The 11,415-nt window shown below is 31.2% G+C and overlaps 1 protein-coding gene across 1 annotated transcript; it reads right to left on the minus strand.

The window, feature by feature from the left end:
* Positions 1 to 2,973: 2,973 nt before the first annotated feature.
* LOC143062608 (uncharacterized) lies at positions 2,974 to 10,644 on the minus strand. The gene is made up of 3 exons (XM_076234273.1): positions 10,601 to 10,644; positions 4,547 to 4,712; positions 2,974 to 3,232 (listed from the first exon to the last, which is right to left on the minus strand). Exons 1-3 carry the CDS (start codon positions 10,620 to 10,622, stop codon positions 2,974 to 2,976), a joined length of 447 nt encoding a protein of 148 aa, XP_076090388.1. The 5' UTR covers positions 10,623 to 10,644.
* Positions 10,645 to 11,415: the final 771 nt, after the last annotated feature.

Below are 11,415 nucleotides of genomic sequence, written 5' to 3' on the forward strand. Positions count from 1 at the left end.
TATAAGTGTATACCTTAAGTATAAATTTACAGACTTTATTAGCGTTAATAAACCGTTTACTCTTTTGTTGCATTGATGTGGTCTCGTACCAATAATGCTTATTATTAGGTAAATTGTCGCATACTTCCTTTGTAAGGAGAGTTAAGTAGAATTAAGAGTAAAACTTAATTGAAATCATTTTTCGCAGCTTTCAAAATCTTTCTGTTCGAACTCGTGGACCTCAAACCTATCAATTATTGGTAATAATAATTATTTTGAAAACAAAAGGGCCTGGAATGGAGCAATTTAGTATAGATACTTGTGCATGGTGCCTGTGTGTATTTATATATATCGTCATACGCATTATATGTTCACCATATATACCTGTGTGTATAAATCGTCATACGCATTATGTATTCAATATATGGGTGCATAAATCCTAGTCCGTTAATTATATGTTCACGATACATGTGTTCATAAATCGTCATACGTTTATTAAATGTTCATACGTTTATTATATGTTCATACGTATATGAGGTTACCCATACCTATGAGTTTGAACAACCGGACTTAATATAATATAAAAAAGAAGATGTGGTCTGACTACCAATGAGACAACTCTCCACAAGAGATCAAAATGACAGAAATTTAAAAACTAAAGGCACCGTACGGCTTTCAACTATGAGCAGCAAAGCCCATATCGCATAGTCCGCTATAAAAAGGCCCGAAATGACAATGTAACACATAAACAAACGACAACTACTGAATTACTAATTAAGTTATCTTTCATAATACTTACCGTATGTTGTTGTTGCTGTTGGTATACCTACAAAAATTAATGTTGTATTAATTAGTGGTTTTCTTTTTCTGTAAAAATTGATTACATATACATCTTAGAACCATTGATATGTTCTCATACCAAGAATGGATATTATTAGGTAGATATCGCATACTTCCTTTGTGATGAGAATTAAGTAGAATTAAGAGTAAAACTCAACTGAAATTATAGGCTGAGTATTGAAACATAGAATTTTAGACTTAATATTATGTTTTCTCAGAAATACATGATATAAATATGAGATAATCTTGAAAGAAATACCTTTATAAGATAAAATACAAACATATCATATGTTAAATAGATATCTACATACTCCCTTCACTGAAATGACGGTTTTGATGGGGTTCATGTGTCTAAATCTTTCGTTTTTTAATGTTATGTTTATATTACTTTTGTTTGGCTTTTAATCGTTTTCTGTTTTGCCTTTTGACATGCAATTGACAGTTCGTGTTCGTTTTATGTGTTTGATTCCCCCTTTGGTCTGTCTTTTCAATTAATCCTATCAACTCTTACAGCTAAACACTGGTGATGTCTCGTTCGATCTACTATTTGCTATCTGTAATATCTCCAGAAATGCTACAAATAAATTATGAATAGTCTAGTAAGTTTTAATTTGTTTATGTAATTCGTTTTTTGGAACTGTATTTTCATCATATAATAAATGAAGGCAACACTTTTTAAATTTTGTGCATCGGAAGAATTGACTGGATTTACCTTTATCAGAAACGCATAAAGCCGAATGTGTGAATGACAAGAATGTATGAGAATCTAAGCAAGTGAAGAACTCTGACAAAAAAAGGTATGAAAAATAGCCAAATCCACCTGAGGACAACTTTTTAGTTTAAACCTGTTTCTTTTTTATTTATAGATTTGTTAAAAAACAATATTTGAAAGGTTTGTTATTAATCAAGTCAGTTTACTGAACTTTGCATTAATCTTTTTTATCTTATCTATTTCTATATCAATATTTACGACAAATAAATATGACGGACATGAACAAACGACAACCACTGAACTTCAGGTACCTAACATTTCTGCAGAGAATGTCGACCTTTGGTAAGAAAGTACTAGTACTTCTGCGCAGATCATTGCACTGAATTTGAATGTTGAATATGTTCCTTGAACAGTGACTATTTGAAAGCGTTAACCAGAAAAGTCATGACATGTATACTTTTAGTTTTCATTACCCTGGAAAGTTTGAATAGTTATCACATGTATCTGATATCTAGAAGCGGATCACATATGCCAAGAAAATGTATTTATGATTTAATTAAAGTAAACTTAGATATAAAAACTAGTGTTTGTTCGGATAACTGATGTTTGAAGGTAAGTAAAATTCAAACATATTAACTATCAAATATATTTAATGTGTATGCATTCATAACTTCTCTGTTAAATATTTTTTTTTGGAAAAAACATTGTCGTTTGTAAAATCAAAATAGACATAAATACCTCGCTTGCCAGATTTTGGTTCGAAGAAATTGAATGAATCTGGTTCTTCATTTACGGTAAAAACTGGTAGGGCATCAAAGTTTTCCGAACTATCTATAATTTTTTGACAGCTGTTGTTCTGTACGTTATACAGGTAACCTACACATCGGTACCAATATTGACATTGCTTGTCACATTCTGATTCATCAGGTAAATCATCAGTCTCAAAATAGGTGGCGCTGTTAAACAACACCGAAACATTGTTATATCTCACAGCTGAACTGACTACAAAACACAAATACATGTATTCTTTAAGTTCACCAGGATCGTATCTTAATTTCTGGGGTTAATAAACAACATCTCCTTAACACTTAAAAGATTGGTATTATAAGTTGAAAGGCTCACCACAGTTTTTGCGTCTAATTAACTTTAGATTAATTCTTATGGGATGGAATGCAAACAGTAAAAGTGAGAATAAGAATGTACCTGGTTCTCTGTGGTAACAAGAGTCAAATAAGAATATACCTGGTTATCTAAGACAACATAAGTAATAATAAGAATCGACCTGTAACTCTATGAAAACAAGAGTAAGCATAACATTGTACTTGATTCTCTGTGATAACATAAGTAAGAATAAGAATAACAATGTACTTGATTTTCTTTGATAACAGAAGTAAGAGTCACAATAACAATGTACCTGAATTTCTTTGATAACATAAGTAAAATTAGGAATAACGAATTGTACCTGATTTTTTTTTATAACATAGGTAAGGATGTTTGTTGTGACAATCGTCGATTCCAAACACTTCAGATGAATACGTCGGAGATGATGTGTTAAGTACAATACATTTCGTCTGACCCTCTATTCCTGCTATATGATTAACGATAGATGTCAGTGACAGGTCTTCCTTACATTTATCAGATTTATATACTTTATCGTCTCTGTCTTTTATACGACCTATCCATACAAGTTTGTCTGTTAGCCTTTAAAACACAAATGGATAATTATTAGTAAACCTTTACACGCCCTATCCATATTGAATTATCTATAAGCCTATGCAATACCAATAATTCAATATTACCTTAACCCGTCCTAAAATTAGACAACCAATTCAAAGTTAAACTTTATACGTCTTATTCATATCAAATCATCAGTTGACATATACTACACCAATAATTTGATATAACATTTACACGTCCTATTCATATCAGATAATTGGTTAACCAAAATACACCATTAATTTAATATCACCTTTACACGTCCTATCCATATCAAATCATCCGTTAATCTATTATATACCAAATAATCTAATATCACCTTTACACGTCCTATTCATATTAAAACATCTGTTAATCTATTATATGCTAAATAATTTAATATCACCTTTACACGTCCTATCCATATTAAATCATCCGTTAATCTATTATATGCCAAATAATTTAATATCATCTTTACACGTCCTATCCATATTAAATCATCCGTTAATCTATTATATACCAAATAATTTAATATCACCTTTACACGTCCTATCCATATTAAATCATCCGTTAGTCTATTATATACCAAATGATTTAATATCACCTTTACATGTCCTATCCATATTAAATCATCCGTTAATCTATTATATACCAAATAATTTAATATCACCTTTACATCCGTTAATCTATTATATACCAAATAATTTAATATCACCTTTACACGTCCTATCCATATTAAATCATCCGTTAATCTATTATATACCAAATAATTTAATATCACCTTTACACGTCCTATCCATATTAAATCATCCGTTAATCTATTATATACCAAATATTTTAATATCACCTTTACACGTCCTATCCATATTAAATCATCCGTTAATCTATTATATACCAAATAATTTAATATCACCTTTACACGTCATATCCATATTAATTTATCAGTCAGCCAATAAAACATCATTGATTTGATATAACCTTTACAAGTCGTATCTATAACAAATCATAGGTTCATCATAGATGATATATCAATAATTTGATATAACCTTTACAGGTCCTATCCATGTTGAATTATCAAGAAGCCAATAATGCATCATTGATTAATTTTCTAATGACAATATATAAAGAGAGAAGAACGACGGAGGATGCCACTAGTCGGTTTCGATCCGAATCTTTAATCATATCAAGGGAATTCGTAAGATTGTATCAAAGTATAATTTTCATGAGGTAACGTCTCTTTATATATTTGTTGGACTTGTATTTTGTTTGAGTGCCGTCCTAATCAGTTTTAAATATGTTTCGATATTTATTGGCACTTACCAATTCAAACGATCAAGTTTCAGGGCTGTGTATACAGAACAATCGTATCCACACATGGAAAAATCACTCCTGGGTATCTCGTTCTGACATGATTCCTTCGCTGTATACCACGTGACACTGTCATCGACAATGTGTAAAGTTAAATTATGACCAAAACCGACGCCAGCTATAAAGTAAAGAGTAGAATGAGGATTCCACGGTAAACTATCTTAAATCAAATGATAAGAGTATTTTGAAATGTTAAATATGCAAATTATTGGACCAATGCATACTATTAACTTAGTCCTTCATGAACTATTTCTAAACACTGTGTATGTCGAAACGACTCTTGTTTTTACAGAAAAATTCATGTAAATAAAGCGGATAAATTGCACGGCGAGTAGGTGTTGACTGTACGAGGATTTAAATAGGTACATTTTGCTATCAACACCAATATAATCCCGAGAGCTCTTACTTTAAAAGGTTGTTTTAAGTTTCAATTAAGGATTATGTACCCTTGTGTTGATTCAATGTTAAACATATGGAAATTCTATAGAAACTCTACAGCCTTTCCACTTGTACTCTAATATTTGACAAGTTGATGCATGATAGATAGAGGATTATTGCATGCAGTGCTAGCAATGATTTACTAAGTCCTTCATTAACTATTTTTAAACACTGTGTATGTCGAACTGACTCTTGTTTTAACAGAAAAAGTCATGTAAATAAAGTGGATAAATTGCACGGCGAGTAGGTGGTTACTAGACGGGAATCTAAATAGGTACATCTTGCTATCAACACCAATATAATCCCGTGAGCACTTACGTTAAAGGGCTGCTATAAGTTTCAATTAAGGATTATTTACCCTTGTGTTGATTCAATGTTAAACATATGGAAATTCTATAGAAATTCCACAGCCTTTCCACTTGTACTCTCATATTTGGCAAATTGATGCTTGATAGATCGAGGATTATTTCATGCAGTACTAACAATGATTTCCTTAAACCAAGTTTATAAATTTAGGTATTGGTTTTGACAAATACAAATTAGGACCAGTTCAAGTACATTTTCTAGGGTGCTCTCGATTTAGTGACTCAGCGTGAGGTTTCTTAGAACTTTTTGTAAACAATAAACGCTAGCATGTCATAGAAAAACAAGTGAGTAATTTATGTTTAAAATTTTATAATAAAAATCTCTGTATTAAAGTCTGGAGATTTTTTACTAAAACCTTGGTTTATGTTCACCAAATTCTCTTTTCCTACTAGATGCAATTGAACTATAACTAATAATCTTTTCACGAAGTTTCCCCTTGATATATGTACAAAATGGCTCATCTCTATTATTCATTATCTTTGCTGTTTTGATACTATTGCAGATTGAAATTTTTGTAATTCACAGGCCACAGAAGGGGTCATAAACCTTAATAATACTTTATTTATGAGCTGTTATTACGAAGTAATTATAATGGAAATAACTCATCAGTAGCTATTATGTTTGTCTATTAATACTGGACTGACAGTTTTAACTTTTATTATTTTTAAATTCCCAGACCAGTTTCATTAATTATTTATCTATTTTCAATCATAAATGACAAAGTCAATCAATTAAAACACGTATTAAGTATTAAAGTGTTATGGTATGTCTGATGTATAAGTAGAAGTGTATACCACTCATATTTTTCTTAAAAATAAATTGATTGAGATGAAAAAAAGACCGTAAGGGTTACATTAAGATGGTATATCAAGGTTCATGTAGATATTAAATGAGGTCACGCTTTTGTTCAATTAGGAAATGTTAATAGTTGAGGGGGTACATGATAGATGTTTTATGGGCTACATTAAGAATGTTAACAAGGCACATGTAGAAAGTAAATGAGGTCACGTTTTTGTTCAATAAGGAACATGTTGATAGTTAAGGGGGTATATTAAAGGTGGCGTGGGAGGTACGTAACGACAATTAATGTGGATGATTATATGGAAAAATTGCATGAATCAAGCCTACATTTCTTTAAGAAATTAACGAAAAGATTTAATGAACCAAACAAACAAAAATAGCTATCGTCCTTGCACAGACCAAGCATGCCCATTGCAGGAACATTGGAATTATAGTCTTTATCTAAAAGTTGTGTCTGCCGTGCGTGTATCTTTGCTAATTTTGAAATTCCGAATTTGGATCTTTAGTAATAAATGTTAATTAGGAAATGAATAAAGAACACATTTAATTTTGTAGAGCATTCGTACAAGTTGTTATTTTTTCGCAATATCTGAAATACCGATACAATGTTTAATTACTTTTTCAAGTGAATTGCCGGTGAGTGTTGCGGGTTAGGTAAGTCCGAAAGTAGTTTTTAGTTGCAACGTGTAGGTGCTTTTACAATTCCGGAATTTCGTCAGCAATATAGTTACTGCCGTCTTATATTTATTTCGGGTTGTTTGAATTGAATGCGGCTGTCATACGACTGAGAGGCTTAGCTTGTATAAAACCAGGTTTTATCCACCATTTTCTACATCAGAAAATGTCTGTACCGAATCAGGAATATGACAGTTGTTTCACATTAATTTGCTGTGGTTAAGTTTTTGATTTTGCCATTTGATTAGGGACTTTCCTTGGAGCTCAGTATTTTTGTGATTTAACTTTTTTTCTATTTCCTCGATGCTAATTCACCACTTGTCTAGACTCGATGAGTGCTCGTTTGTCATTTAAGATGGCATATGACCTAAGATCCTTATTTCTGATCCAAATCCTGACCTATATGGTTCATGTAAAGAGTTTTTATATGTTCCATTCTCATCATTGGCTAGATATTCGTCCCTTTTCCTTTTTAAAATCCTGGATCTGGATCTTTTTACTTTAACTCATCACATCCTTTCGTTCTTAACTTACAGTAATGTTGGATCTTTCATAGCAACGGAAGTTTTTATGCACAATCAATATCTCATTATTTATTATTTATACCTAGCAAAGGAAATTGCTTTTAAAAAGATTCTTTAATGTTTTCAAGTACAGGTACAAAATTCATTTTAATTGATACAAGTAATTTAAACTATCTTTGACATGATCGATATGAACACACAGAGTTTACAGTAGATCATAACACGAACATGCAATACTGATTAAAATACTATAATAAGGAGAGAGCCAGGCAAAACCAACTTTGGGATGACCTATTTTTGTTAATGTCTGTGTCATTTTGGTCTCTTGTGGACAGTTGTCTCATTGGCAATCATGCCAAATCTTCTTTTTTATATTTGGGATACATTTCTAATTAAGATTGGGAAAACGAAGGGGTCGTTCGTGTGTTGCTTAATACACAAATTTATGATAAATGAGATGATTTTTCATTTCCTATCGTTAATTATCCATTTTTAGATAGTGACGTTCCCTTGTCACCATCTTATTGTGTTTATATATCTCAACTTGTACGATTCGCTCGTGTATGTAACAACGTATTAGATTTTAGCGAGAGAAATTTATGTATTACTGAAAAATTATTACACCAGGGTTTTCGATATCACAAACTGGTCAAAACATTTACTAAATTTTATCACCGGTATAAGGAAATAATTCGTAAATATAACTCAACATGCAGACATCTTATACGTTCAGGTATTTCACATCCAATCTTTTATGGTAATATTCTTTACAAAGCACAAAAATGTCAGTATTCACCTCAAAAGCTTACAAAACCTTTAAACAAACTTATTAAGAAGGGATATAGTTACGATACTGGTGTCAGGTCATTAAAGATTGCATATTTTAGCTTTAATATTGATTCACTTATAGGGTCTTTGCATCGGAACTAAACACATTTATTTAAAAAAAAAAACAGTTGTTGTCATGACACGGGTTATGTTCTTCTCATATATTTTATGATAGTATGATACTAAACCCCTAACGGGAGGGATTGTGCCTGATATTCATATGATGAAGACATAATCGTTCAATCAGTTTAATTGAGGTCTGGAGCTGGCATGTCAGTTAACTGCTAGTAGTCTGTTGTTATTTATGTATTATTGTCATTTTATTTATTTTCTTTTGTTGCATCTTCTGACATCGGACTTGGACTTCTCTTGAACTGAATTTTAATGTGCGTATTGTTATGCGTTTACTTTCTACATTGGCTAGAGGTATAGGGGGAGGGCTGAGATCTCATAAACATGTTTAACCCAGCCGCAATTTTGTGCCTGTCCCAAGTCAGGAGCCTCTGGCCTTTGTTAGTCTTGTATTATTTTTAATTTTAGTTTCTTGTGTATAATTTGGAGTTTAGTATGACGTCCATTATCACTGTACTAGTATACATATTTTTTAAGGGGCCAACTGAAGGACGCCTACGGGTGCGGGAGTTTCTCGCTACATTGAAGACCCATTGGCGGCCTTCGGCTGTTGTCTGCTCTATATTCAGATTGTTGTCGCCTTGACACATTCCCCATTTCCTTTCTCCATTTTATAGCTTGTGATCTTAAACTTGCATACAAAAATGGTAATGATTTATAAACGAAGCCATGGGAGTAAAAGTCCGGGATAATAATATTTTGGTAAGATTTGGTAATTTAAAGGGCATACATAAAAAAAATGTATCAACATCAAACTCAAACTGTATCTATAACTTGCTACTATAAACCTGTACACTAAAAATTAAATCATTAAGTGGAAGTTATGTGGAACAAAATACTGGTAAACAGCTATTTTTGAGAATTTTGCTTGTGTTCATTGGGCACAACTGCTTTATGTGTGTATGGAAGTGGTAACCTCAAAGTATGTGATATGGTTTTAAAAAAAAGCAAAATTTGAAAATCAGGTGACAAATCCCATTTCTTTTTGCTGTATTCTGTAGGGAAGCATTTTTTTATAACATGTAGATAAAGAATTCATCATTTAAAATACTTGTGCATTTTTAGACTTATATATGTTGATAACAGAGGCCTTAAGATGGGCCTTCTGGAATCAATATTGTTGGACCTCTTTGAGACATGGCAGACTTAATTTGAGGTGAATTATTGTACCAAAGGATTTATTAATCAATTTGTATGTAAGTCAAATATTATCATCTGTATTTTTGAAGGCTTTATGGTCTGAATACCTTGAAAATGCCCTTATGCCAGATATTAATAACAAATGACAACCACTGGATTACAGGCCCCTGTTTTGGACAGGCACTTTAACCCATCCATTCATTAAGACAGTGGTGACTATACAACAAAAGAACGTTAGTTTAGATCCAGAGGCTCTCATCTACATTAGAAAATGAGTTCAATTGATTAAAGGTACCAATATCCAAATACCCTTTAGGTAAAAATCATCAAAATTCATTTAAATATCTCAAAATGATCTTTAAATTTATAAAAAGAGGCCATTTGATAGAATTCTATAAATTTCACATGGAAAAAAAAAATAAAAAATAAAAAAAATTAATTAAAATGTGCATTTTGAAAACGCTACTTTCTGGAGAAATTTATGTATTTGCGCCTGGTGAATTTTTGTGAGGGAAATATATTGTATCTAAGCTGTTTATACATAATAATAAAGTTGTATTATTATTAAGGATAATATTGAAATTATTGTAGTACATTTATGTATGTTTTTCAAATTTTCTAGGAAGTGGTTACAAAGGAAAAACATGCTTGGTAACCAAGATGTTAGAAATATGTGAATGTCATTGTTGATGCCAAATCTTAAAACCCACTTGCTCAAGTGTAGATATCCTTTGATACATGAATTTTAAAATTCCATTTCATCCTTTTTTTTTATTAATGTATACATGAGTCAATTACTTTCAAATTCCTACTATTTTCAGCAGTAAAACATGTGTCGCTATTGAACTTGTTTATCTTGACAACAAAGTATGAAATAAAGTATGCAGTGATCAAATACGTAAATGTTTGTTGTTTGCCATCATTTTAAACAAAAATTTCATTAATTCATGATTTGAGTTGAATCGCATGATTCTTAGGTGGACAGGTATTTAAGTATAACATATATTAGACGTTATATATAGACAATCATGCATTTCAACTATAGAAATGCAATGTAATTACTTAACCAGTCTATGTAATTACTGTCACGTGAAGTTCTTACCTGTTACATTTATAACTTCCATTTGTTGACTTGTTTTCAATTGCAGTGCTAGTAAAGAAAACAATATTGGGATATACATAAAGTTGTTTATAGGCGTCAATTTTCTTTAAAGTCATATGAAACGAGTGACTGGTGAAAAATAATGTTTATCCAATTCTTGAACCAATGCATGTATACATCATAAACTTGCACGATTTTATCATTTTTTACGCAAAAATATCGTATAATCGTCATTTTTTCTCTCTCGGTCTGTTATGAATTGAAAATATGGCCACTCATTAATTGCCGTGTTTGAAGCCGTAGTTTACCGACTATCACCTTATAGTAAACAATCAACAAAGAAGCATTGATATTGAGCACGTGTATAACATGTACAATCAGATAATAGTTTATTTAAATTACAGATCCATGCGTATTTCGATCACCGAAGTTTTACGAGAAGGCTCACGCTAAGGTCACTTTGAATACGGAAAATATGTCGGTGAATTGCTTCCTGGAAGCAAGCAATTAAAAAAGTAAACTTCTTCTAAATGTTGACAAATTAAAGAATTTTCTTCGGAAAATAATTTATGTACATAAGTTTAATAATGACAACTATCCATGTTGTTATAAAAAAACATATGCATATTTTTTTTTAATTTGCGGTTTCATATGACTTTAAAAAAGAATTTGTTAGATATCAGAGCTAGATAAAATGAAAAAGAAGGACAAAAGTTCAAACCTTCAAGTTAAATAATGTTAAAGATTATGATGCATCTTCTACATTCTAATTGCATCAAAACAAAAAAGCTATTCTCTGTCGATATTGCGTACGA

This window comes from Mytilus galloprovincialis, chromosome 2 (genome assembly GCF_965363235.1).
Source record: "Mytilus galloprovincialis chromosome 2, xbMytGall1.hap1.1, whole genome shotgun sequence".
NCBI classification, from domain to species: Eukaryota; Metazoa; Mollusca; class Bivalvia; order Mytilida; family Mytilidae; genus Mytilus; species Mytilus galloprovincialis.

Coding starts and splice junctions, on each gene's coding strand:
- LOC143062608 (XM_076234273.1), bottom strand. CDS start 10,622: ATGGAAGTTATAAATGTAACAG. Junction 4,713..10,600: donor GGAAGTTATAAATGTAACAG/GTAAGAACTTCA, acceptor TTTACTTTATAG/CTGGCGTCGGTTTTGGTCAT. Junction 3,233..4,546: donor AAACTTGATCGTTTGAATTG/GTAAGTGCCAAT, acceptor TGTGTTTTAAAG/GCTAACAGACAAACTTGTAT.